A 26,338-nucleotide genomic window follows, 5' to 3' on the forward strand; every position below is an offset into this window, starting at 1 on the left:
TTGATTGATGTCCATGTTATATTCACTGTTTTCTTGTGTTAGCTTATTTCTCATTTTCTATTCATTTGTACATTTTGGATCCAGGGAATATAGTGATTTGATGGTCTTGCCCTGTATTAACGTGTTGATTACAGATGTCTTTTGTATAAATGGTTGGAACATACAGGGTGCTGAGAAAGCTCAACTTTGACACCCCGTCAGATTATTGTCTTGATATAGTTTGGCAGCTATTCAGCCTGGTTCTTACATATGACCCAGGTCTTCTTTGGTCCTCTTTAATTAGGCATGAAGTGGGAATGATACTAAGAACAGAAAGGAAACAGGTCCCGAGCACCCACACCTTTACCCTCCTACCTTGCATCCCCAGAAGTCCAGGGAGACAGGGACTTAAAGAGAATAAGGTAGGAAAAAAATCAACTTGAACCCAGGGGTGCTCTACTGCTGACTAATCCTCATCCTGCATATAAATAAATAATATAATGGTCTATCAACAACAACAACAAAAAATTTTAAAAAGGCATTTGGAGGCGGGGCACAGTGACATGTGCTTATAGCCCAGCTAATTTGGGAGGCTGATGTAGGAAGATTACTTGAGGCCAAGAGTTCAGGGCAACATAGCAAGATAGAAAGACCCCCATCTCTTTAAAAAAAAAAAAAAAGTATCTTGGAACTGTTATAAGTCAGCATGACCAAGGTGTTTGCTTTAACCTCATTTCCTAATTAATTTAGGATTGATTAATTTATATAATATCTCAAGGGTAAGGGACCTCACTTATTTCTGATAGACTATCAGATATCTATCCAGTTGCTTTTAATTAAATTTATTTAAAAATGCAGTGTTTGACTGATTAACTTCAGTATGAAACCAGACCCTCTGAGGACAGTCTATGCAATTAAGACAGTTCAGAAGGAAAATCTTTTTAAAGATTATGTAGGCAGAAAACTTCTGAAGTATTGGAGAAAAGGTTGGTTGATACTGAAATATAAACTTTATTTAAAATAAAGACAAATTTTATTTAAAAGACTATTGATGGGTTTGTCAAACAGTGGGGCATTTTAAAATATATGTTGAAGGAATTAGATTGAATTAATTGAGGATCTGGATCTTAGAACTAGCAGTAGTTGAATCAAAAGAATGCCTTAGTTTTTCTATTTTCTCAAACTAATGTTGTAATTGCAGTACCTTAAAAGTTCTAAGGTGAAATTCTGAATGCTGAAAGTGTAAGAAATTACACATGGTTGGTTTAAAAGCCATGCCTTTCTTTCTTCCATCATCCATCCATCCTTGTCACACCTTTCATCCAAGGCCTCTGGGCTGTCCTTCAACCAAGTCATCTTTAGAAACTTGAATTTTGCAGCTCTTCAGGTTAGTTTTGGTTAGACAGCATTAGGCTTTTCCTCATATAATTTGCCTTTCTATAGTGGTATCTGTTCATTCCTTTGTTCATCCATACATCCACTTCCCAATGTTTACTAAGTAAATATTATTTGATAGGCAGCTGTGAGGAATGTATGGGCCAATGAGAGTTAGTTCTTGTCCTTCATGAGCATGTAATGTAAATGGATGATACCTATGCAGACAGTGGGCTGCAGCACAGAGCAGGATGAAACACTCTGCCATTTTTAGATGGCTGACTAGATGACTAGGTGGACAATCAGGAGTCAAAAGAGAAACTCTTTGAGGGTACATAGGACTGGGACTGGAGGCTACAACATTGGTCAACCTGTGGGGAAGGCAGGGCAGAGGTGAGGATGGGTGAGCAGCTGGTTGGTGGAATCCCCTAGAGTGTGGTAGGAGATGGGAGGTATAGTGGATGGCTGGGGCCAGACTCTGGAGTGCCCTGCATGCCATGAGAAGGAATTTGGGTTTGGGTCTAGAGTTGGTCAAAGCCACTGAAAGATTATGAAGGAAGGAATGGGAGGATTCAAGAAGGCTGGAGTGCAGATGTTAGAAGCAGGGAAGCAGGAGTCTGAGCAAAAGCTGGCAGGTCTAGTTTTAGGTAAGCTGAGTTTGCACATCAGAGGATTACCCCTTCACAGGGGTAATTGGAAATCCTAGTCCAGAGCTTAGAAGAGAGGGTACAGGGGTTTTGAGGTTTAGATTTTTTTTTCTTAGTTGTAGTTGGACACAATATCTTTATTTATTCTTATGTGGTACTGAGGATCAAATCCAGTGCCTCACATGTGCAAGGCGAGGATGAAACACTCTGCCATTTTTAGATGGCTGACTAGATGACTAGGTGGACAATCAGGAGTCAAAAGAGAAACTCTTTGAGGGTACATAGAAGAGAGGGTACAGGGGTTTTGAGGTTTAGATTTTTTTTTCTTAGTTGTAGTTGGACACAATATCTTTATTTATTCTTATGTGGTACTGAGGATCAAATCCAGTGCCTCACATGTGCAAGGTGAGGATGAAACACTCTGCCATTTTTAGATGTAAAATGGTGTAGCTCTACCACTGAGCTACAGCCCCAGCCCTAGAGGTTTAGATTTGAGGGACTTTCATGTGTGTATATTATTTTGAAGACATGAGGAGAAAAGAAATGATGGGAAGAAGTGAGTTCTAGATAGAAACTTGGGAGTCCTTCAACAGGGAAGAGCTAGTGGGCAGACAGATGGAGTCAGAGGTTGGAAGGGCCCAGCAGGCGCAATTAGAGGAAGGTGGAAGGCTTGATCAGGATTTATCTCTTTCTCTAGACAGTCACTGTAACACCCGTTTGTCATTATTACATATCATGTCTGATTTCAGAAATTGTATTTTGCCTACAACCTGAAAATCAGCATCCCTTTTGTTTAGATCACTGGGTCTCAGAGTTACACTTAAAGAGTTCTACTGATTGGGCTACTTTTAAAGAATACATATTCCTGAGTCTTGTCTCCAGAGATTGTGGTTTGATGGGTGGTTCCCACATGGAGCTACTTTTGAGGGCCATCTTCTCTGACCAAGGCATGGTTTGCCATTAGGATACTTTAGAGGTCTCCAGGCTGCTCTCCAGGTTATAAACTGTGTTCTCATGGAAAGCAAAAGAAGACAGTCTAGTAAATTCCTGTCATATCAGGCAATATGGCATGTCATTCCAGTGATCTGGATGATGGAGAATTTGTGTATACCCTAAGTAGAATAGAAGTTTCAAAAGATGATAATGACTTTAGGTGCTAAAGCTATACATTATTATTTTTATTGTTATTTTTGGTGGATAAAAGCTTTTATCTTATAGGTTTATTGAAGTTCTTAGTTGTTTTTATACTGTTAATGTATGGAAATCTCAACTAACTGTGTAGTTTATGATAGAGTCTGGATATAGGAGTTAATAGAGTTGGCCTCTGACCAGCTGCCTCAGGATTGCTTGTTTCTATGTGGCTTTGTTTTATGTGACTGCTGTTTTAAGTCCTGGGATGTGCAGTTCAAGATGCTGCAGCATCTTTGAAAAAAATAGAGCATTGATCACAGGTGACCTTAATCTGGGACTTGGGTAGACTCAGGAAAGTGTTGGGGATGATTTTATTGACAGGTGCTTTTATGGAGCAGTGACTGGTGCCTGCGGGGGTATGTATGGGTTGCGTGGGGAACAGGTTCTAATGGCTGTTACTGTCTGCTGTGAACCAGGCTGCCAGAGCTGCTGAGGGAGAGAGCAGACAGAAGTTCTTCACCCAGGATATGAATGGCATCCTACTAGAGTGAGTATCATCTGTCTGTCTGTCCATATCTGCTGTTACACGCCTGGGTTGGGCAGGCCAGGAGTGCATGGGAATATTGCTGACCATCAATGAACTAGAGGACTTGGGTTAATATAGTTTTATTGATGTTGTTCATTAAATAAAACAGGGACACTAAATACCTGTTTCTAAGAATGATAGATCTTACTAATCTTTGGCCAAAGGCTTTATTAGATACTATATATACAGTCCTGGACTTTTGGAAGAGGACTTCTTGTCAAGGGCAAGATGAGACTAGAGAGAAGGGGTTGCTTGCATGACCCTGAGAATCCAGAAGGTTGAGTGGTGGCCTCAGGGCCTGCTCTGTATTGGAGTATTTGTTCTCCTTTTCTTCTTTCTCTGCTCTCAATGACAGAGTACCTCATTCCTGTCACATTTCTTCCAAACCTTGAAACCCCCGAATCATTGCATTGTATGAAATGGATTAAAAAGCAAAAACAAACAAACGTAAATCTAAACGTATCTGGCCCTCAGGTTTGCAGCTTTTCTCTGGTTGCAGTTGCATTATATAGCAGGAGAAGGTTATTTCTCAACAACTGAAAATTTTGCTAATATAAGTATAGTTGTCAAGACTTGGGAATGTTCTAGCAAATGGCCTTGCCCTGGCCAAGATCTGGACTGGCTACTTGGGTCAGGAATCATGGGCTACAAAGAGCACCTGAGGGTCAGGGTGGATGGGAGGTTTGGTTCAACAAGGAACCCACTTGAGCATGCCAAATATGGAAAGCTCAAGGCATTGAAGAGAATATTTTTCTGCTTATTCAGCTGGAGAAAGTGGAGGGGGTGAGGATTTCCTTGACCTCATAGTCTTGGAGAGAATTGGGAACTGGAAAAAAGAAACACTGCCAGAAAATATTTCCTGTCAACCCCAAGTAACTCATTACTTCCCACTTGATAGCTTTTATGTCATATTTGTTTGTGAAATTTTGTACGTGGATCTTGTTCTCTTGGGCTGTGTTTTCTTGACTGCCTTTGACTTTGTCCTGTCCTTGACCTGAAAAGCCTTAACCCACTTTACCTAGCCAAGTTTGGCAATTGTTTGTTGATTGCCAAAGATTTGTTGCCTTGGCCACTCAGTTGCAGTGTGGCCCAACAGGATGAGGTTGGACCTGCTTTTGGCCCCTAGCTGGCCTCACCATGTAGGCAGATCTAGTGAAGAGAGATGCTGCAGTGAGCTGCAGACCGTTGATGACTCTGTTCTGTTCTTCAGCATAGAGGTGCAAACTCGGGAGCTGAGTAGCCAGATCCGTTCTGGGGTATATGCCTATCTCTCTTCATTCCTGCCCTGCAGCAAGGACGCTCTGGTTAAACGTGCTCGAAAACTTCACCTCTATGAACAGGTGTGTGGTTTTGGGGCCCAGCTGAGGGGTGGCTACTCAGTACAGAGCCCTATCTGTAGCTGCACTGCTTCCTTTTGATTACCCTGTCATGTCTCCTTGGTGTAAGTCTGGTGTGTGAACAAGACTTATGCTGTGTCCTGCTCTCTGCAGGGTGGGCGCCTGAAGGAACCTCTCCAGAAGCTCAAGGAAGCCATTGGCAGGGCAATGCCTGAGCAGGTGGCCAAGTACCAGGATGAGTGCCAGGCACACACGCAAGCAAAGGTCGCTAAGTAAGTGTCTCTTTGCCCTAGTGCACCATTATCCTGTTGTCTCTTCTCTTCACACCTCTCAGTATTTACTTTCATTTCAAACCAGACTCTTGGCCCTTCAGCATTTTCACTGTCTGATCTTAGAAGTCCCAATTAAGTAGGGAGGAGGAGAAAGAGGCGAGAAGGAGGTCTTCGGAGTCCATTTCTTTCTCTTCTCTGTGTAGGATGCTGGAAGAGGAAAAAGACAAGGAGCAGAGAGAACGGATTTGTTCTGATGAGGAAGATGATGAAGAAAAGGGTGGCAGGAGGATAATGGGACCAAGGAAGAAATTCCAGTGGAATGATGAAATCAGGTGTGCCTAAGCTGGGACCTTGCCTCACTGGAGGGTTTGTGGGCCAGTTTCTGAGCATGTCCCCATACTGCTAGTGAAGGTTAGGATCATTTACTTTCATCAGAACAGCTGAAAGCACATGATTAACAGCTTGAAGAAGAGTTGGGTGGTTGCAAGTTTCTGATTTCTGCCTACTTCTCAGGGAACTGCTGTGCCAAGTGGTGAAGATCAAACTGGAAAGCCATGATCTGGAGAGGAACAAGGCCCAGGCATGGGAGGACTGCGTGAAGGCCTTTCTGGATGCAGAGGTCAAGCCTCTCTGGCCCAAAGGCTGGATGCAGGCCAGGTGAGGGTCAGTGTGATCAGACAGGAAGTTGTGCCATCAAGGAGCCACTGTCCAGTTGACTCAAATCTGATGTCACCTGAGTAATTTGGGGAGATAATAGAAGCTAGGAAAGATTGTTGTCAGTCTTTCGTAGAAGAGAGAAAGTTCCCTATGGGGTTTTGTCCTTGTCATTCTTCACCCTTCTGTGGCTCAGGATTGGCTGCATGCTTCTTGTGCCCTTTCCTGTTTTGACATAATGGCTCCTGCCAGAGGTTGAGAGATGGATTCATCTTGGGTACTACTTTTTCTGGTTGCTCTTTGCAGTTTTGGGGATTGACCTGAACATACTAGGAAAGTGCTCTACTGCTGAGCTACATGTTATTTTGAGATAAGGTCTCACTAAGTTGCTAAGGCTGGCCTCAAACTTGCCATCTTCTTGCTGCCTCCTGGGTCGCTGGGGTCACAGGCATATACCACTACCCATCATGGGTGCTTCTTTTTGTGGTTTTTATTTTTGTTTTTGTTTTGATACTGGGGATTGAATTCAGGGATGCTTAACCACTGAGCCCTTTTTATTTATTTATTTAAAAATTTTTTTTAGCTGTATATGGACTCAATGCCTTTATTTGAACCCAATGCCTCACACTTGCAAAGTAAGTGCTCTACCACTGAGCTAAAACTCCAGTCCCCTTTTTATTCTTTGAGACAGGGTCTTGCTAAGTTGCTTAGGCCCTTACTCAGTTGCTGAGGCTGGCCTCGAACTTGTGATCCTCTTGCTTCAGTCTCCCATGTTGCTGGGATTACAGGTGTGTGCCACTGGGCCTGGCTTCGTGGGTACTTTTTAAAAATTTTTTTTTCTATTTTGTTTTATATATAACAGCAGAATGCATTATAATTCATATCATGTTGATAAAGCATAATTTTTCATATCTCTGGTTGTATACAAAGTATATTCACATCATTCGTGTCTTCATATATGTACTTAGGGTAATGATATTCATCTCATTACACCTTCATTTCTACCTCCATACCCAGACTCTTCCCCTCCCACACCTTTGCCCTATCTAGACTTTGTCTAATCTTCCCATGCTCTCCCTCCCAACCCCATTATAAATCCCCTCCTTATATCAGTGAAAACATTCGGCATTTGTTTTTTGGGGATTGGCTAAATTCACTTAGTATTATATACTCTAACTCCATCCATTTACCTGCAAATGCAATGATTTTATTCTCTTTTATTGCTGAGTAATATTCCATTGTGTATATATAACACATTTTCTTTATCCATCCATCTACTGAAAGCCATCTAGGTTGGTTCCACAGTTTAGCTATTGTGAATTGTGCTGCAATAAACATTGATGTAGTTGTGTCCCTGAAGTATGCTGTTTTTAAGTCCTTTGGGTATAGACCGAGGAGTGGGATTGGGTCAAAAGGTGGTTCCATTCCCAGTTTTCCAAGGAATATCCATACTGCTTTCCATATTGGCCGCACCATTTTACAGTCCCACCAGCAATGTATGAGTTTACCTTTTTCCCCACATCCTCGCCAACACTTATTGTTTCTGACTGGAGTGAGATAAAATCTTAGAGGAGTTTTGATTTGCATTCCTCTAATTGCTAGAGATGTTGAACATTTTTTCGTATATTTGTTGATTGATTATATATCCTCTTCTGAGAAGTGTCTGTTCAGTTCCTTGGCCCACTTATTGATTTTTTTTTTTTTTGGGTGTTTAGCTCTTTGAGTTCTTTATATACCCTAGAGATAAGTGCTCTATCTGATGTGCAAGTGGCAAAAATTTGCTCCCAAGATGTAGGCTCTCTACTCACCTCACTGATTGTTTCTTTTGCTGAGAAGAAGCTTTTTAGTTTGAATCCATCCATGGGTGCTTCTTAATGGTCCTCAAAAGTCTCATTTTCAAGTAGCAGGACTGTCATCTTCCTGGAGCTAAATATTAGGCTTCTGTTGTAGAGGTCACTTCCCACAAATGGAGTATGTCTGCTGTACACAGGGCAGGGAAAGTTATCTAGGGCTGATTTTCTGTGTTGGGCCCTATTTATTTGTAATTTGCACAAATTTGCACAAATCATAAAGCCTTGGGAATTGTTCTGTTCTTATAGGTTGGACTTGTATGAAGAAATTTGTTTTGAGTTTCACCCCACATTTTCTTCTTGGCAGTATCAAGGATAGGCAGTAAGGAAAGTGCTTCTGCCTAGGAGAAGGTGGCCATGAGGTCAGGGACAGAGCATAGTCTTTTTTGATAAAGTCCATACTCTTGGCTTTTGATGGGCTTTTGAAAGGCTTCCATCCCACCAGTGTGGCTGCTTTGGACTCTCAACAGGAATTCAGCTCACCAGTCAACTGGATTTAAGAGCAGCCACCAAGTACCAGAGTTGCTAGAAAAGCTCTGGAAATAGAATGGTGGTGTCTAGGGTGAACAGAATGCCATGTTCTGTTTCTTTCAGGACTCTGTTTAAGGAGAGTCGACGAGGCCATGGACACCTGACATCAATTTTGTGAGTGTCTTGGTGTTTTTCATTTCTCAGAACACTGTTGTTTTATCTCTTTCTGTGGATCTCCTCTGAACCTTCCCTGTGTTTATTTTGAACAGAGCCAAGAAGAAAGTAATGGCCCCTTCTAAAATCAAGGTGAAGGTGAGTCAGCTTGCTCAGGTCATATGCTGGCTGTCCTTTTCTCCCTGCAAGCAGTGCTCAGGAAACTTCTTAAATGACCATGGCAGCTGTTGAGTTTCACTGGTCTAGGGGAATAACTATTCTTGAAGCAGGGCAGAGACCTGCATGGGCATTTAATCCTCCTGCCCAAGGCTCAAGTCTATAAAACAGTGCCTAGCTGGCCCAGTTTCTGGGGTTGTTGTGGGGTAGGTGGGGTCTTTGGAAGCCCTCTGAGGAGTGAAGCACCCCTGCAGTTGTGAAGGTCGTACACCAAGATACACTCCTGGCCAAGTGCAGTGTAGCCTGGAGCAACAGCAGAAAGGAGAGGCGACTGTTGGGCTGCCTGCCAGAGTGCAGGATACTGCAGAGACCTCTCAGTGTAGAGAACATTGCTACTTGCCCTATTCTTACCAGTTCCTAAGACTTGGTGGTCTCCTTAGCCATACCTAAAGAGATCGTGAGAATAAGTTGTGCCAGTCATATGTTCCTGAGTATCTGCCAAGCTTCTACAGTGTCTGAGACATACTGTGATAAGTATCAGAGGTGCAGGAGTGACAGGATAGATTTCTTTCCTAGTCCCATAAGGACCGAGGAGAGATGGGTGCTGAGAGAAATCAAAGAGAAAAGAAAGCTAATTTAAGATAGTTCTTATGCCATGTGTCAATCTGCAGCAAGGAACACTTCAAGACAGTGTGAATGCCACTAGGCAGTGTGTCTTCTTGCGTAGATCTTGTACTTTTCAGAAACAGAAAAGAGAAGTTTCCCTGTGACTGGGCATGTCCTTAGCAACAAAGCATACTGGGGTAAAGCCAGCCCCAGCCAGCCAAACACATACCAAAGGGTGCCTAAGACAAGGCAGGCTTGACGTCTGCTCTGTCCACACCTTGTTTTGTAATTATATAGGAATCTCAGATCTTTGAGTTGTTCCCATTTATGTCCTCACAACAGGCCAGCGCTGGCATCTTTGGACATTTCTAAACAGTCATCATTTCTGTTTTCATTTAGGAGTCTTCTGCTAAGCCTGATAAAAAGGCTTCCATCCCATCAGGACAGATGGCCGGCTCCACTGCTTTGCCATCGGAACACCAGGGAGGAGGCCTGAACATTGGGTCCACGAGTAGGGAGCCCCCATCCCAGGTGTCTGGTGGCCTCACTAACCCTGCTCCTGTCAACCTGGAGGACTCATTGGATGAAGACTTGGACCATGATCCAGCCTCCTCGATGGAAGCCGTGTCCAAGGAGCTGGCCGTGTTGAATAGCAGAGTGGCTGGGAGCTCTGAGTTCACAATGGCTGCACCGTCCAAAGCACCAGCAGAAAAAGTCACAGGTGTTTTGTGTGCAGAAGAGAAAAGGAACTTTGTGAAACCCAACCCCTCTGCACCACCACCCGCTAGCACACTGCAGTCACCCCTAAATTTTCTGGCTGAACAGGCTCTAGCACTGGGGCAATCCTCTCAGGAGAAAAAACCAGAGAGTTCTGGCTACAAAGAGCTGTCCTGTCAGGCTCTGCTCAGCAAGGGCCTGCCAGAAGTACACCAGTCCAAAGCAAAGCACCACAGCTTGCCACGGACATCTCATGGACCCCAGGCGGCAGCTCCAGTACCTGGCCCCCAAGTCAAAGTCTTTCATGCGGGCACTCAGCAGCAGAAAAATTTCACGCCCCCAGCTCCATTTGTCAGTAAACTCCAAGGCCCAAAGGCTTCCTCCCCACAGTGTCATCGTTCCCTTCTGCAGCTAGTGAAGACAGCAGCCAAAGGCCAGAGCTTCCATCCCCCCACACCAACCTCCTCTGGAGGCTCGCCATCTTCCAGTGGCAGCTCTCATAAGACCCCAGCCTCGTCCTCTACTGCCCTGAGCCACCCAGCAAAACAGCACCCAGCCAACTCTGCGGGGCCGTCTTATAAGAATAATCCATTTGCTGGCTCTATCTCCAAACATGGGGTTTCTTCTGGCAGCTCTTCCTCTGGAGGAACCCGAGTGCAGAGCTCTGCTTCTGGGACCCTGCTCTCCAGCATACAGCCTCCTTCCACAGGACAGTCCACCAGCCAGCCTGTCCCAAGCTCAGCAGTGAAGAAACCACCTGTTTCCCAGAAGCTGACCCTGGTAGCCCCTCCTGGTGGTCCAAATGGAGATTCCGGTGGTGGTACCCAGGGAGTGGCAAAGTTACTGACCTCCTCCCTGAAGCCCGCCACAGTTAGTAGTGTGACATCATCTACCTCCTTGCCAGTGAGTATCCCAGCATGCAGCCTGTCCCACCCCTGGGGACTCAGGGACAAGGCCATTTGCCTTGCCCTGAGTGGAGAATGTGATCTGAAGCTGAAGGTCAGGTGGGAATAGTGAACTCATACTCTGGATGGAGTACTGAGCTTCCTGCTCAGTCTTCCCTTTTCTGGGAGTAGGAAGGCCCAGGATAACCTACCTATCTTCTTAGGAGGGTGAGTGGAGCAAAAACAGCTGTCAGTATTGTGCCTGTAGGGAGGCTGGGTCTGCACCTGTACAATGAGCCACAGAACTTCCCTCCTTCCACCTCTGACCTGTGTATCTCTCCAGAATATGCCTTCATCTGTCAGATGCTAAGGCTTTCATGCCCTGGAAATAGCAGTACCTTCTGAGAACGATTCTCTGATTGGTTTTGAAGGATTCTGCAGGTCAGAGGTGATTTATCAGAATTCAGCAGCTAGTGAATGCTGAGGGTGGGGGATAATTATAAGAAGTTTGGATACAGCTTGGGGTGATGGGGACTGAATCTAAGGACTTACACTTAGTAGGCAAGTGTTATGCCACTAAGCTACATCCTCAGTCTTCCTATTTCTTTTTAAAAACAAAGACTAACCAAATATACACAAATATATGTGTATTTACATAGTAAACATATGCAAAATAGATGGGTGTATAAGAAGGTGCATATACATACTTGTGGATATCCATAGTGGTGGTCTTTCCTCTCCTCACCAAAGAGACACCTTTAGTGTCCTATGCCCTGGAATGCACTCCATGCCATTTCATAGACTGTCCTTGTTCTTTTCTCCAGGACTGCAGAATAGAAAAGTGCCTTTTCTGGGGCATTTGATGTGTGTGCCTGTTGTGCACGCTCTTAGGTTGGCTATGAGTTAACAGGACCAGGCTTCTGACCACTTGTCTGTTTCCTCCCCAGAAAGGACCGGGTGGGGCTGTGCTGCTGACCAGCTCCTCTCCCTTAAACCTGCTGTCTTCATCCTACAAGTCCAGCAACCCCAAGCTGCCTGGGGCCGTGAACTCTAACTCACTGGGGATCCTTGCCCCTGTCCCATTTCCACTCCACGTGCTCTCCTTCAGTGCGGAGTCCTCTGCTAAAGCGGGGGTCTCCAAGGATGCCATCGTCACAGGCCCAGCCCCTGGGACCTTCCACCACGGTCTCAGCCACAGTAAGTACCTGTCTTCTGTCTTTGTCCCTGTGTTGTGGTGTGCTGTGGTTCCTATGTGTGTCTGGTGTGACCATGGGGAACGTCCCTGGGACAATGCTGAGCCCCTCCCCTTTGGGTTTGGTTCTTAGACTGGTCTGGCCAGTCGTCTGGGGCTCTTGGCTGCCAGGGCTGTTTTTCCCTTCTGTCTTCAATGTTCGTGTTTTGTTCTCTCCCCTCCTGTTTCTCTCAGGTCTTCTGGCTGGCTTGCACTCCAGCCCGCCCCATGCAGCAACTCTCCCACATGCTGCCGTGTCCACCCATGTCCCGCAGAGTCTGCCAGGTAATTGCCAGATGGGCCCCTGCCATGCACTCTGTGCACTGCTGCTCTCCATCCTTAGGTGCTTTGTCTACTGCTGGACGTGGAATGTCTGCCTTGTCGTTGCTGTGTTGTCGTCTCGCCTTGTCTTTTAAGGGTCTGGCTATGTGGGCATCGGAATAACATGGCCTCCACAGTGAGACTGCTGGGTTCTCGACTGGAACCCTGAGCCTTGGTGAGCACAGAAAGCTATGGGACCTGACCCAGAGGCAGGGTCTGTCCTGACTCTTAGCATCTTTTCCCTCTTTGGTTAAGAAAGAAAGTAATGGTAGGACTCTCCCAAGGGCTAGTGGGCACTAATGGCCTTCACAGCAAGGCTGTGCGCTCACTGGTATTTGTCAGTTCATGGAGGCTCTCCATACTTTGCTTCTGTAAATGGGAGAATCCACAGAGCAGTGAGGGGCCACAGTACAAGACTCTAAGGAAGGACAGTTTCCCTCTGATGGCAGCATGGACCTGAATGAGAAGCCACTTTCAGTCTGGCCAGATGTAAAGCCTTCTTGGAAACAGATTTGGGAACACACCAGGAACGAGGCAGTGTCCCCACAGAATAGCTATTTTAAGCTAGCCTTTGATGTGTCGCTGCTTAGTGGCATGAGAAATAGGCATCAGTGCCTCAGGCAGGCACTTGATAGAAAGTAGATGTGCCACATTCAGTCCTGTTTTCTTGGGGACAGACCTCATAGAATTCTAGTATGAGAAGCCTGATGGAACACTAGGATTTGACTGGTGTTCTTACTGCCTTTAGACTTGTGCCAAACAGGCCCTGGGCTGCATTAGTAAGGGAAGAGCCAGTCTTAGCGAAGCTGAGCCTAGGTTACTACCCTGTGGATTGAGGGCCCCTGGGCTATACATGACTTGACCTGCCAAATGGAGAGGGTAGGACCCATGACTGTCAAGTAAGTGTCTACCTCCTGGTCTGCTGTGGGTCTCTGAAGGCTGGTTCTGAGGTTGAAGCATTGGTAGTGAGTGCCAGAGGCCAGCTGGGGGTGAGAATGAGTTTGTAGGTCTCTAGATGAAAATTTGGCTTCCTTGGGGGCTAAGCCTATGTCTGTAGTTAGCCCTTTTTCCTCTGGAGAAGCAGTGAAATGCATGGATTTCCCCCACATACCGGTGGCTGCCAGTGGGGATAAGTGTAGTGCAAGCATCCATGGAGCTACCTAGGTGAGATCTTGGGTGTGTGACAGTGAGATGGCCCACCTCTGCCTGCTTTGGGGAATGTTCCTCTCTAAAAGAAACGAAATAAAGAGCCAATGGAAAGAGATTGAGGGTCTGTGGTATTTTCACCCAAAAAGTAGAAGGAAATGAGAGAGAAAGGATGGAAAAGAAGGACATTGCTTTCTTGTAGCATTTTGCTGTTTTTCTTCTGGGTATTAAAAGGCTCTCCGCAGAGCAGCTCTGCTAATGCCAGTGAGCCTTCCCCTCCTCCTGCGCCGCACTTCAGGTGGTCGTTACCTGAGGGGCTGCCATCCGGCTCTGCGTGGCAGCAACACAGCTGCGTCTGTGTCTGCTTTGCTTTCCCTTCCTCTCTGCCTGGACTCCACACTGGTGTCTTTACAGTTGTCCCTATACCTGGTGGTGAGCACTGCTACCCTGAGTTGTGTATGAACATCAGGCCTTGCCATAGTGGCGGTTGTCACCTGAGCTGTGAAGTGGCCCAAGTCGCATCTCAGGAGCTGTTCTGGGCACACTGCTCAGTACACCATTGGCCTGCGTAATGCCAGTGCCTACGTATGGAGTCAGCTCCTGAAAGACTGTTCTGTTCTTATTCTCCAGATGCTTCTCAGCTTCACGGGAAGGGGCCTAGTGTGCCACGGAAGTTGTGACCACTTCAGAGGACAGGTTCGATTGACTTGGGTCCAGTGGAAGCTCAATGTGGAGGTCTCAGATGGCGGGCGTCTCCTGCACACTCTGCATACTGGTTTCCTTCCGAAGCAGGCGTGAGTTCCCGGAGCGTGTCCTGGCACTTCTGACAAGCCTCCAACTAAGGAGCAGCTCACGCTGCTGGTGAAGCACTTACTGACCTGGTGCTCTGGGCCTCACAGCTCTGTTGCTGGAAGGTTGTTAGAGGGCAGCTCTGGGTGTGGGAGTGTGCTGGGCTCTTGGGAAGCGGGGAGTCCACAAGCTCTGGTTGCAGATCCGTTGGCACAGCTGTTTAGGTCTGCCTGGCCCCCAGCACTCAGTCCAAGTACCTCACAGCACCTGATGGGTCTGGGGCTCCTTCTGGCCACATTAGGATCCCTGGATGGTCAGTGTTTCCCATCCCCAGGCTGTGTGCTCAAAGGACAAGACCCAGGCCTGAGCCACAGGTGGGAGGCCCATCTTGTCTCCTTGCAAAATATTAAGAACTCTTACTGTGTGCTATCTATGGGGGACCAGTTTTTCCTCTGAACATGACAATGAAGCTCTTATAGAGAAGAAACCTTTGTAGATTCAACAATTATGGTAGGATTTTTAAAGACATCTATCTTGGGCTCAGTTTTCGTCATTACCATTAAATGCATTGGATAGACTGGGACTGCTCTTCACACGTCACATTATAGGAAGACTCAATTCCAGTGCCTTTATGGTGGAGCAGAATTCGACAACACAACGTCCATTCAGCCCCCTGAGTGGATCTGAGATGAAGACCTTTTTTTAAAGAGATGTCTGTATTTAGGACATAGCCAGTTTTATTTAATTGAGATTTTTATGGTTGCACATCATAACCTGCGCCGTCCTGACTTGAAAGTCGTCTGGGACCCCAACCCCAGGTCCCAGTTGAGCCAGGGCTCCCATTTTGTTTTTCCAGAGTTGGTACAGGTAGACTGCAGAGGAACCCCAAAGCCCTTTGTGTCTGAGGGCTGAGACGAGGGATTCCGAGTCACAGGTGACATTCCAGTTTCTTATTCTTAGAAATCCTTCTTAGGCAGAGTTGCAGGGATAGGCCTCTGTGAAGCGTCTGCTGCCTACAGTGGACCTGGAAGTGTTGAGCTCTCCAGGCAGTGGGGTTCTGTGTGGACTGGGGTGCTGCCCAGAGGAACTGGAGAGAGAATCTGAGGCAGGTGAGGATAGCAGCTATAGAACTGTCACCAGGCTGGTCACACTCAGCCAGTGGCCATTTCACAAGGACTTCGAGGGCCCTTGCTTATTCTGTGAATCTGTGCCACAGGTGAGTCTGACTGCCCAGGTGAGCAATTTGACATGTTGAGAGAGCATCCTCAGCATGTGCACCTGGGTGAAAACAGACAGTCTTTTGGTTCCTGACTCCCAGGTGCGATGCTCAGTAACTCCCACTTCCTGTGGAGGTTGGTGCCCTTCCCGCTGTGCTGGGAGCAAGACCTCTGTCAGCTACTCAGCCTGGCCTCTGCTCTGACTCTTTTTGTATGTAAGAACCAATCTGTTTCACATTGGGCCACATGGGTTCCTTATCCCTTTATTATATATATTTTTTGCAACTTGGATTTCCAGTTTGTTTACAGAATAGTCTTAGGTAGTAGCAAAAGAGCCAAAGAAGAGATTTGTATAGCTGAGCTCAAAGCTGAGCCGAGGCTGTCAGCGAAGGCTGAGCAGTGGGAACTCTCCAGGCTCCTCTGCCCATGAACACCCAGGTCCCAGCCCCAGCCCCCCTCACCTCCCTCCTCGCCCTTTGGTGCTCCCTCCTCCCCGTGTGCCACTGAGTGTGCAGCTGGAGCAGGATACCCTTGTCCTTAGGAATCTAGTGATGCCTCTTGCCTCAGGGAAATGTTTCTTTGATGGGGAGTTTGAGATTTCTTTTTCTTGTTTATGCTTTATTTGTGGTAACGAAAGAGTGAATGACGACAAACAGCCATGGCAAGGCAGATCTACAGCCCAGCTGCAGTGGAGGCGTGGGGCAGAGCACCCCCAAGGGGCTGCAGGGGTTCCCTTGGCGGGCGGAAGTCTCTGAGCACTTACCGCGAACATGGCCGTTTCTTAGGTGTGAGAGGGGCTGTTACTTTTGTGCAGCGACTATGTTGGTGTTGGGGGTGGTGTGGAAATTGTTAATCTTGTATAAAGCAACTCAATAAATTGTTTCAAGGTTTCCAAAAACCTGTTTCTCATTCTTTCTTTCAGTTGTATTCGCTAGTAGTTCTTCCTTCCGGAGAACCTGGTATATACGTGATACCCATTTTGTCTGAAGGTTGAAAGGGAGGGAATAAGCAAAGGAAGCTTCCACATGCAAGGGCGGAAAAACACGCTCGCTATGACATTAGAATCAAGCCACCAGTTTTTATTTTCATGCTATAAATAAAGTTCCCTCTTATTTGCCATCTTCTTACATAACACATGAGATACAGAAAATGAGAAATTTGGTGAATGATGAGCAGTTTTCTATACCTATATACCAGTGAGATAATAAACAAGACTCGCAAGGCAATGAAACAGGCTATCCGCAACACCAGCCATCCTTAAGATCTTCCGATTGCAGAGCCATGTCCTGATAGAATGTCCTCCTTGTACAGCGTGGCTGACAGGCCCTGTGGTTCCTTGTGCCTTTCTGGCATAGAGCCTGTCTTGTGGGCAGAGTTACTACCGGAGAGGCCTTACTCACAAAGTTGGTTCCCAGTTAGAAAGCTGGAGGGTGTGCCCATGGGCAGCCTGGCAGCCCTGACCTTTAGTAAATGGAGTGGGTGGAAGGAGGCCTCTGCCTAGATTTTGCTGGCCGGTGTGCCAAGGCCCACACTGCCCTGAGTGAGCATGTCTGTTGTGGTTGCGCTGAGCCGTAGTAGTTTTCAGACTGTTTCCAGCCATCATAAGAGGAGTCTATTGATGGGAGTATATTGGGAAAGGAAAAAAAAAAAAAAAAGAAGGGCATGTAGATGTCAGATCATTGGAGGCCGGAGCAGGTTGCTCACCCAGGTTGAATGATGGCTGAGACAGGAGCTGCCTGGCTTGAGCCAGTGCCGGTTCTGCTCACACGCGAACTACACTCCGAGCATTCTGAGAGGGCTCAGCACGGATTAGGAGTCTGCACAGGACCAGGGACGAGCTACCTGGGAGGCTGCTGAGGAGGAGCAAGCCAGCTTTCCACCTCCCAAGAAGAGATGGGCCAAAGGGCTGAGCCTACTTCTGCCCAGACACCAGCACCGCCAGCTCCTGAATGGACATATCCTTGTTGACATAGCGATCATACTGAGCAGGGGTCAGCCTGCCGCTCTGCAGGGCTTCCTCAATAGAAAACTTCTTGCCAGACTTCCTATCGTGTATCACTGAGGACTCCCCATTGGGACCCTTTACCGATATCTCCTCCCAGTCGCACTCCTGGCTTCTGAGTTTCACAAACATGTTCCAGTCGATGAGCCCAGCCCTGTGGGCCTCCTCAGGGGACAGCTCACGGCCTGTGTCGGGGTCAATCACCACGATGGAGCGCCGCAGGTGATTTTCCCTCTGCTCCCTCTTGACGGACACGGACCCCAGGCGCCTCTGCAGCTCATCAATCTCGAGATCTTTGTCCTTGGACAGCCTCTTGAGATCATCCAGTTCTCTCTCCAAGGACCACAGTCTGGAGTCGAGGTTGGTCCTAGAGTCCACCATGGTCGTGTTCCGCAGGTCTCGTGTTTCTGCTGCTGCCATTTCAATTTCTGATTGGAGCCTTCGGGTCTCTAGCTGCAGGTTTTGTCGCTCTAGCTGAAGTTTGTGGTTCTCTTCCCTTAGGAAGTCCAGCTCCTTGGACGACTTAGAGTTGTGGAATTCCAGCTCTGATAGCTTGGCTTCCAGCTGAGCCACCTCGGCGTCCAGCTCCCTCTTGCTCCTGCTCTCCTCTTCCAGGCTCCTCTTGAGCTTCTGGATCTCCTGTTCAGTGTTGCCCTTCTCCACCTGGACACTCTCAGAGAAGACGACCTTCTCTTTGACCTCCGCCTTCTCGAGGGCAGCCAGCTTTCTACGCAGGGGCTCCAGCTCGCCCTCCAGCAGCTGTCTCCGGTGCCGCTCTTCCTCCAGCTGGGCTTGGAGCAGGGCGTGCTCCCTGGTCTGCTGTGGGTCCTGCTGCAGCACCACCTTCTGTGTGCGGGTCACCTTCTCACCAGCCTTGGCCTCCTCCTGCTCCAGCGCAGCCAGCCGCTGCTGCAGGCGCTGCACCTCCTGCTCAGCTGCCCTGCGCGCCTGCCGCTCACGCTCCAGCTCTTCCAGCTGCCTCTCTAGCTCCCCACGCCGCCGCTGCAGCCTCCGCAGCTCAGCGCGCAGCTTGTCGATCTGGCGCAGCTCAGCATCAATGCTGTCAGTGAAGGCGCTCACCTCTGCCCGCAGGCCTGGCTCCTCCTCGTACTGTACCACCTCCTGGCGCACCACCCTCTCCCTCCCCTGGGCAAGCTCCTCCTCCTTGCCCCTGATCTTCTCTTCTTGTAACACTCGCTCCCCTTCCAGGTCCACCTGCTTCTTCTGCTCTTCTGACAGCTTTGCCCGCAGAGATTCCACCTCCTTTCTGGTTTGAGGGTCTTCCTGGAACTGGAGGATCTCCTGGACCACCTCTCTGGTCTGGACCTGCGGCTTTGTGTCCTTCAGGGACTGGATCTCCTGCTTCAGCTGGTAGATTTCTAAGTCACACCTCTCAATCAGCCTGGTCTTGTCCACAATCTCCTCCCTGAGTCGCTGCAGCTCCTTCTCTGTCTCTGGGTCAGTGGTGTACTTAATGACTTCTTTAGTCACCTCTTTGACTTCCACCTGCGGACCCCGCCTCCGAAGAGCCTCCAGCTCACCCTGGTAGCTCTTGAGCTGCTCCTCCGCAGCCCTGTACTTCCGCTCCTGCTCCACCAGCTCCAGGCGGAGATTGGCCACTTCGCTCTCTGCCTTGGGGTCTGGCCGCACGATCTCGCGGACTTTCTCCTGCACCACCACTTTGGCATTCTCCTCCTCCAAAGCCCATATCTTTCGAAGCAGCTCTGTTTTCTCCCGCTGGCTGGCTCGGGCCTTGGTGGCCTCATCCTCATACTGGCGGGTGAGGTCACTGACCTCCCTCTCTGCAGCTGCATCCTTTTCCACTTTGAGCACCTCCTTGACAGTTATCTTGCCCTCAGCCATGGCCCGCTCCTTCTCCAGCCTCCTGAGCTTGGCCTGTAGGAAGCTCAGCTCCTCCTCCTGCTTCTCCCTGAGCTTGCCCTCCCGCTGGTGCTCCTCCTGCAGCTGCTGGTACTCCGCCTCCAGCTGGGGGTCATTCTGCAGCTTCACCACCTCCTTCTCTGTGACCTTCTCCTGTACCCGGCTTTTTTCAGTAGCCAGGGCTGCCACGCGCTGCTGTAAGAGAAGCACCTCTGCTTCCCGGGCACCCTTCTGCCGCCTCAGTGTCTCCAGCTCCTCCCGCAGCTGCAGGACCTCGTCTGCCTGGGCTCTGTCAGGCTCGATGCGCAAGACCTCTTTGACCACATACTCCTGCCCCCCATCTCTGGTCTCCTGCTCCAGGGCGCGCAACCGTAGCTGCAGCGCCTCCAGCTCCTCCTGCAGCAGCTGGTTCTTGTGCTGCTCTTCCGCCAGGGTCCGCTGCATCTGCTGGAAGCTCTCTTCCAGTGCGGGGTCTGGCACTTTCTTCAGCACCTCCTTCCTCACCAGCGACTCCTGAGGCCCCTGATTCCGCAGGGTCCGGATTTCCTCCTGGGTGCTCTTGACCTCATTCTCCAGCTGCTGCCTTCGCTCAGCCTCCTCGTCCAGTTCCTTCTTGATCTTCCATGTCTCCTCCACACTGGAGCCCGGATTGTTCCCTTGCAGGGTCTCACGGGTCACTTCTGTGTCTGGCTGCTGTGACAGACAAGACAATATGTGATTAAAGCCAGAACAGATCTGCTCACCTTGGAACAGGTCAGACTGTCCTGTGATCCCCAGGATTCCATTAGAGTTCTTGGGCTAGTTTTTAAAGTGGCCAAAAAAAACTAGATTGGGGCTGGGGATGTGGCTCAAGCAGTAGCGCGCTCGCCTGGCACGCTTGCGGCCCGGGTTTGATCCTCAGCACTACATATAAACAAAAATGTTGTGTCCGCCAAATACTAAAAAATAAATATTAAAATTCTCTCTCTCACACACACTCTCTCATTCTCTCTTAAAAAAAAAAAAAACCTAGATTGGCTTTATAAAACGAAATGAGGCAAAATATTTTACAATGGCAGAGGAGTCTGAAGTGAAACCTCTGTCGTCTGTCCCCAGGGGATGTCAGTCCTCGAAGGTGTTTTCTATGCTTCCTTCAGCCTGTGCATTTTGGTGTGCCCCACTAAACACATTTACTTTTTCTGCACAAATGTCCGCCTCATCTCCCGTTCTGTACTCTGCTGTTTATGGCACAATCAGAAGGATCCCACTCTGACCCAGAGCATGCAACTCCCTTCCTTGCAGCAGCCCAGCCCTCTGCCGTGTGAATGGGATTTAACCAGCCCACTACTGACGACTTGGAGTCGATTCCAGTTTCTTGCTACGATAAACAGTGTTGTCATAAGTATTGTGGTCTTCTAAAAATAACTTTTTAGTGGGTCCTTAGCAAACATTTATTGAATTCAATGTCAGTGGAACTGACATTCAGCCAGGGTACTGCCCAGAATTGTTAGCAAGAGACATTCCCTCATTCCTAGGCTGTCTGGGGCAGGAGGAAGCTTTCATTTTTCAGCTGGTACAATAGTTTTAAGCAGGGTTTCTTACTAAGATCGATTACCTGTCTCAGGAGATTCAGTGCAAACTCCAGATTCTGTAGCCTCTGCCTGTTGATGGCCTGGACTTCTGTGAACTTGGCAGCAAGAGCAGCTTCCTACAGAGAAGTTCAGGAGAGCAGTCAGCAAACAGGAGCCAGCAGTAGGTGAGTGAGAGCCAGAGGGCCTGGACATAGTCTTTGAAAAGTCTGGCAGTTGGGGGCAGAGGGACGCTTCTTGCCCGCTCCTACCTGCAGCTATTCTATAGTCTCATCATTGGAGAGAAAGGCGGACTCGTGTCACACAATCCAGGTTTCAGCCTGACTCCTGGACTTTGAGCAAGTCTCTTCACCTCCCTGAGCCTTACTCTTCTCAGAAGGTGCCTGGGACTAATGGTACTAGCCCTCCCTGGGGGAGCAGGTGGGAACTTCCCAGAGTCATGGGGCCAGCTCCAACCAAGCTGTCCTCTAGGTATATCCATGTCACTGCCCCCAAACAAGTTCTTCCCAATCTGTGCTGGCCCTCCTGCTGTGTATGCATCACTGAGGCCTGCGTGCAGCAGCCTGGGGCTGCACTGCCACCTTCCCCTCAGTCCCAGATAGGCCGGTGCCTAAGCTCACCTCCTCCTTCACTTTGGCAGCGGGAGACTGCAGCCTGGCTCTCTTGCTCACGTGGCTGTTACTTCCATTCTCCAAGTCAAGAAGCGACCTGAGTTTCTCTGCTTCTAGCTCGTAGTCCTGGGTGAGAGAACAGGGAAAGTCACTAAGAAGAGACTGAAATGTTTGTGTACCCCTTCCAGTGGACCTAGATCTGCCCTCAGTGGGTGGAGAAGAGGTGCTGGTTCCGAGTCTGCACAGGCCTCCCCTGTGGGATCAGCTGCAGCTACTGGTCTCCAGGGGCCCTGAGACTCATCCACACAGGAGCAGGACATAGCTGCACTGCCCAACATGTGGGGAAAAGCCCCACACCTCTCCATCCTCAAAGAGGCAAACCAAGTAACCTTCCAGTCCTTCAGCAGGGAGATTTGACACTCTGCTTCAGTGCACACTGGACCATAAGCTTCCTCTCCTGCCTTCACCAGCTGATAAGTTCATTACCATCAAGTGGATGTGTGGTGATCCACACCACTGTTTCTCTCCATTGGACACTTAGGCCATTTGTAAATCATACCATTACACAATTTTGCTTTTCCTTTTTTTTTTTTTTGGTACCAGGGATTGAACCCAGGTGTGCTTAACCACTGAGCCACATCCCCAACTTTTTCTTTTCTTTTTTTTTTTTTTTTGAGAAAGGGTCTCACAAAGTTGCTTAGGCTGGCCTCCTGAGTCAGTGGGCTTTCCCTTTAGCATAAATCCCCCCAAAGAGTTGTTTACTGCTTCCAAGAGCATAGACCCTTTTATGACATTTGGCACCTGGTACCATAATGTTTTCCAGAAGGCTCTGCAACTTGCATGGCTTGCATGTCTGTTCAGTGCCTGACGGTGACCAGTTCCTGGCAGGGCCTGTACGCCTGTTTGGTGTAGGGGGTGGAGGGAGGCATCCTAGTGTCTGCTTGGCAGAAGCTTCATGGCTCACCTTCACAGCTTGCTGGTACTGCTGGGAATTGGCGTAGACCTTCTGTACTTCCTCTTCCCTACTTGCTATCTCATCTAGCAGGTTCTGTAAAACAAGAGATCTTAATAACCAAAACCAGAACAAACCCTGTTGGTAAAGGGGCTGGAGTCCCTAGAACCTAAGGTTCTTCTCTAGCACAGCACATAACAAAGCTTCCTCATCTGCATCTGCCTGTGACAAAAGCCAGTTCTGAGGCCATGTGAGGAAGGGCCAATAAGATAACTATCTTTTGCCAGGAAACACATTTTGATTGAGTGCTTTGAAATGCCAGGCACTGCTCTGACATTGTCCTTAGATTATCTCATTTAATCTTCAAATGACCCCGTGACGAAGCATCATGATCTCCGGCTCCCACGTGAGGGAACTGAGGCACTGTGAAGTTCAGTACTTGAGGGCAAGCGGCCTATCAGGTAGAGCCAGGATCTGAACCTCAGCCACAGGGTTCCCTAACCCAACACACTGCCTGGGGCATTGAGGCGGCAAGCAGTAGAACTTGGGGACTGGGGTTTTCCCCAGGAGGGCTCCTTTGGTGTTTCTGTAGCCATTCACCTTGAGGCCAAGCCTCCCTTCCTGTGCTGGGCAGAGGGGGAGAGGGGAACGAGGCATAAGCTGCTCATTTGAGTTGGGTGCTGGGAGCTGAGGTCCAGGAGGGGAAGGTCAGCCAGGCCTGTGCCCTACTCTGTTCCCCAAAGGCTTGGTTCCCTCCACTGACAGGGGCCTCCTGACTTTTGACACTCCTAGCTTCCATGTGACCACAGAAGCAGATGCCACTGTCTTGCCTTTTGGTTCTTGAGCTTGGTCTCCATCTGGCTGAGGCTGTCTGTCTCCTGGGGCTCATAACTGGGGGTGCTGGACAAGAACTGGAGCACACGGTCGTAGCCACGGTGGTACTCCTCATAGGCGGCCTTGGCTCCCTGCAGGCTCTGGGCCCTGTGGGGCAAAGCGGGTCAGGCCTCCACACAGCAGGTAGAGGCCTCAGGACGCTTCACGATTTTAAAGGAGAAGGAGAAAAACAAATGTAATATAATTGGACAAACCCTAAATGTTCACCAGAAAGAGAGTGATTATGGGGCGGAGGGCTGCGTACTGGCAGGCAGAGGTGCCCGGGGTACTGTGGGACCTGAACAAGCCACAATGCAGGAGCAACCACAGGGAGGCAGGAAGTCATACCAAGTCACCAAAAATAGTAACTTCGAACCTACAAGGTAGAGCAAAAGCAGGGCTTAGAAGGAATTGTATAGCACTAAAGGCTTTTATTTGGAAAAGCTATCTGAGGGCCAGGGCTGTGGCTCAGCGGTGGAGTGCTTGCCTAGCATCTATAAGGCACTGGGTTCGAATCTCAGCATAACATACAAATAAATAAAGGTCCATCAACAAAAAAATATAAATTAAAAAAAAAGAAAGAAAAAGCTGTCTGAAAGCCTCAGCTGGAGAAAAAGAAGAGTAAAAGAACCCCAAGGTGATGGTTGGAAGGAAAGCGAGAAACGGGAATCACTGGAATCAAAAAGCTAGTTTTCCAAGGTGATTGATCAGCCATTCGGCCTCAGCCATCCGATTAGAAGAGGGAGAGGCATACTGCGCCAGGAGCCAGCAGAGGTCCCCTCCGACACTGCTGATGGAGAGGCCAGCCGGAGACAGCTGGAGGAGCGCCAGTGGGTGCCGCTAAGACACCGGGTCCTGGAAGTGTGAGCCACTGAGGTCACTCCAGGAGTGGGTGAAACACATGGGTCATACAGACTAAAAAAGGTCGAGTTTGTACACAAAAACCTCACACACACACACACACACACACACACACACACACACACACACAATCCAGGGCTGTGGCTCAGTGGTAGAGCACTTGCTCGCATGTGAGAGGCCCTGAGTTGGATCCTCAGCACCACATTAACAAATAAAAATAAAGATATCGTGTCCATTAGAAAATATGTATTAAAAAAAAACATCCAGCCCAGATGCCTTCACTGGTGAAGGCTGGTGCGCCCTTAATCAGGGGAGGAATCGGTTCTACACAAGTGCACAGAAGAGAAGGGACAAGGCAAGGCTGCGGCCTGTAAGGCTGGCAGGGTGCTGGCCAGGAGGACTGGTGACAGCAGCATGACTGGGTGCCATCACCCTCATCCCTCCTGCCTCACCGTGCAGGTGCCTCGGGAGGTGGCCGCTGCATCAGTCACTTTCTTACTAGAGACAGCCCTTAGGGCATCAGGGAGCCTGCCCCGGCTAGCCCCCTGCACTGCCCTCCCTGCGCTGCCCTCACCTGTGCTCCACCTGCTGGCGCAGGTTGTCAAAGCGCTGGCTCAGCTTGTGCGCCTCGGCCTCCTGGCGCTCCAGGTCAGGGCAGTGCTCCTGGAAGCGGCTGGCCAGCGAGCTCGAGCACCGTTTGGCCTCCTGCAGGTTCCGCTCCACCTCTCCCAGGAGGGACTTCTGGGCCTGTAGTTCCGAGGCCATGGCCTGCAGGATGGAGGAGACGAAGCTCTGTGGCCGGAGACCCACCTGGAGCACCAGCTCTGGGGGTGGAGTCATGCCTAGGAGCAGGAGGAGCCTTCCCTCTAGGCTTGCTCCACCTGAGTCACCTCCTCCGAGTGCCTTTGTGTTACAAAAGCTGGAGAATTTCACTTCACTGGGCAGCTCATGCCCACACAAGGGTCGGCTTGCAGCCCTTCAGCCACGGGCCTTCACCAGGCCTGTTTCCTGGGCTGAGGCCAGTCCTGTGGTGCAGAATAAATGAAGGCTGTCCCTGGTCCCCTGCTCAGGACCCCAGTGCTCAGGCAGGCCCAGTGAAATGGTGAGGAGAGCGCTGCAGGCCTGGCCTGCCCGGCTGCCCGTGGAAGTCCTGAAACCTGGCTTGATGCAGATCCCTGATGGTCCAGTCCTGGCCCCCGACACTCCACAGGCCACACGGCTGGAGCGGCTGGGATCAGGGCTGTGGCCTCCCTTCTGACTCCCTATTTGGCACACCAAAGGCTTTCCAAACCTGCAGGGACTGGCTGCTGGGCCTCTCTGGCCTCAGTGTCCTTGTCTGGGCAGGAAAAAGTGGGCAGGAAAGATGTGCCTGAGGCCTTCAGCCAGCTCAGAGAAAGGTTCCCAAGACTTGGGCCAAAAACTCACCTCCAGCTCCTGCCTCTTGTTGTCCAGAACACGGCCACTCTCGGGCACGGTGTCGTCCTGGGCCAGCCGGTTCTCGTGTGTGGCCAGCAGCTCTCGGCCCTGCTGCAGGCTCCTCTCCAGGCGATTGGCCACATCAACTCTGAGGACACAGGTCAGGAGTGGGTGGGTGGCTCCTTCACCCCACCCCAGCCTCCCCACTGCCCGTCTGCCACCCACTTCTCCTGGGCCAAGTCCAGTAGCTGCACAAGGCGCTCGTATTTCTGGCTGGTGTCCTCCACCCGGGCTTTCAGCAAGGGCGCCGTGCCGCTGCCCGGGAGGGCCTCCACAAAGGCCGCACACTCGGCTGTGCTCTGCGCCTTCTCAGGCTCGATCCGCCGCAGCTCGTTGGTGATGTTCTGTGAGGACGAGACCCGGGTCAGCCACAGCCTGGCAGCCCTCTTCCCGCAGGGATGAGCTCAGGGTTGGGCACAAGGCCCCACGCTCCAGCCCACACCGCCAAGCCTGACCAGGTCTGGGCAGCCCAGGTTCTGCGTGTTTAGTGAGCATCTCCAGAGCCCTGACGCAGGAGGACCGTGACTGATGATGGTGACACAGTGAGGAGGGAGTCCCCGAGGACCTACTGC

General features: G+C 49.5%; 2 protein-coding genes across 5 annotated transcripts in view; one reads left to right on the forward strand and one right to left on the reverse strand.

Annotated features, from left to right (window-relative positions):
- Window positions 1-16,440, forward strand: part of Ubn1 (ubinuclein 1) — a 30,803-nt gene extending 14,363 nt beyond the window's left edge. For 2 of the 3 annotated variants that reach the window (XM_021727631.3, XM_005327149.5), the window contains 11 exons: window positions 3,608-3,678; window positions 4,928-5,057; window positions 5,208-5,326; window positions 5,530-5,658; window positions 5,840-5,983; window positions 8,425-8,475; window positions 8,571-8,613; window positions 9,637-10,857; window positions 11,786-12,035; window positions 12,265-12,354; window positions 14,167-16,440. In XM_021727631.3, coding sequence (XP_021583306.2) covers window positions 3,608-3,678; window positions 4,928-5,057; window positions 5,208-5,326; window positions 5,530-5,658; window positions 5,840-5,983; window positions 8,425-8,475; window positions 8,571-8,613; window positions 9,637-10,857; window positions 11,786-12,035; window positions 12,265-12,354; window positions 14,167-14,216 — 2,298 coding nt within the window. In that variant the 3' untranslated portion in view covers window positions 14,217-16,440. The remainder of the gene's footprint in view (window positions 1-3,607; window positions 3,679-4,927; window positions 5,058-5,207; window positions 5,327-5,529; window positions 5,659-5,839; window positions 5,984-8,424; window positions 8,476-8,570; window positions 8,614-9,636; window positions 10,858-11,785; window positions 12,036-12,264; window positions 12,355-14,166) is intronic. The other variant, XM_021727632.3, reaches the window with a different exon arrangement.
- A 160-nt stretch (window positions 16,441-16,600) lies between these two features.
- Window positions 16,601-26,338, reverse strand: part of Ppl (periplakin) — a 40,142-nt gene continuing 30,404 nt past the window's right edge. The window contains exons 15-22 of one of the 2 annotated variants that reach the window (XM_078024866.1): window positions 25,932-26,110; window positions 25,716-25,854; window positions 24,865-25,058; window positions 23,387-23,537; window positions 22,569-22,652; window positions 21,614-21,730; window positions 21,020-21,112; window positions 16,601-20,115 (exon numbers count right to left, since the gene is read on the reverse strand). In XM_078024866.1, the coding sequence (XP_077880992.1) occupies window positions 17,455-20,115; window positions 21,020-21,112; window positions 21,614-21,730; window positions 22,569-22,652; window positions 23,387-23,537; window positions 24,865-25,058; window positions 25,716-25,854; window positions 25,932-26,110 (3,618 nt within the window). In that variant the 3' untranslated portion in view covers window positions 16,601-17,454. Of the gene's footprint in view, window positions 20,119-21,019; window positions 21,113-21,613; window positions 21,731-22,568; window positions 22,653-23,386; window positions 23,538-24,864; window positions 25,059-25,715; window positions 25,855-25,931; window positions 26,111-26,338 lie in introns of both variants that reach the window. The other variant, XM_021727630.3, reaches the window with a different exon arrangement.

Source organism: Ictidomys tridecemlineatus, chromosome 10 (genome assembly GCF_052094955.1).
Source record: "Ictidomys tridecemlineatus isolate mIctTri1 chromosome 10, mIctTri1.hap1, whole genome shotgun sequence".
Lineage (NCBI taxonomy): Eukaryota > Metazoa > Chordata > Mammalia > Rodentia > Sciuridae > Ictidomys > Ictidomys tridecemlineatus.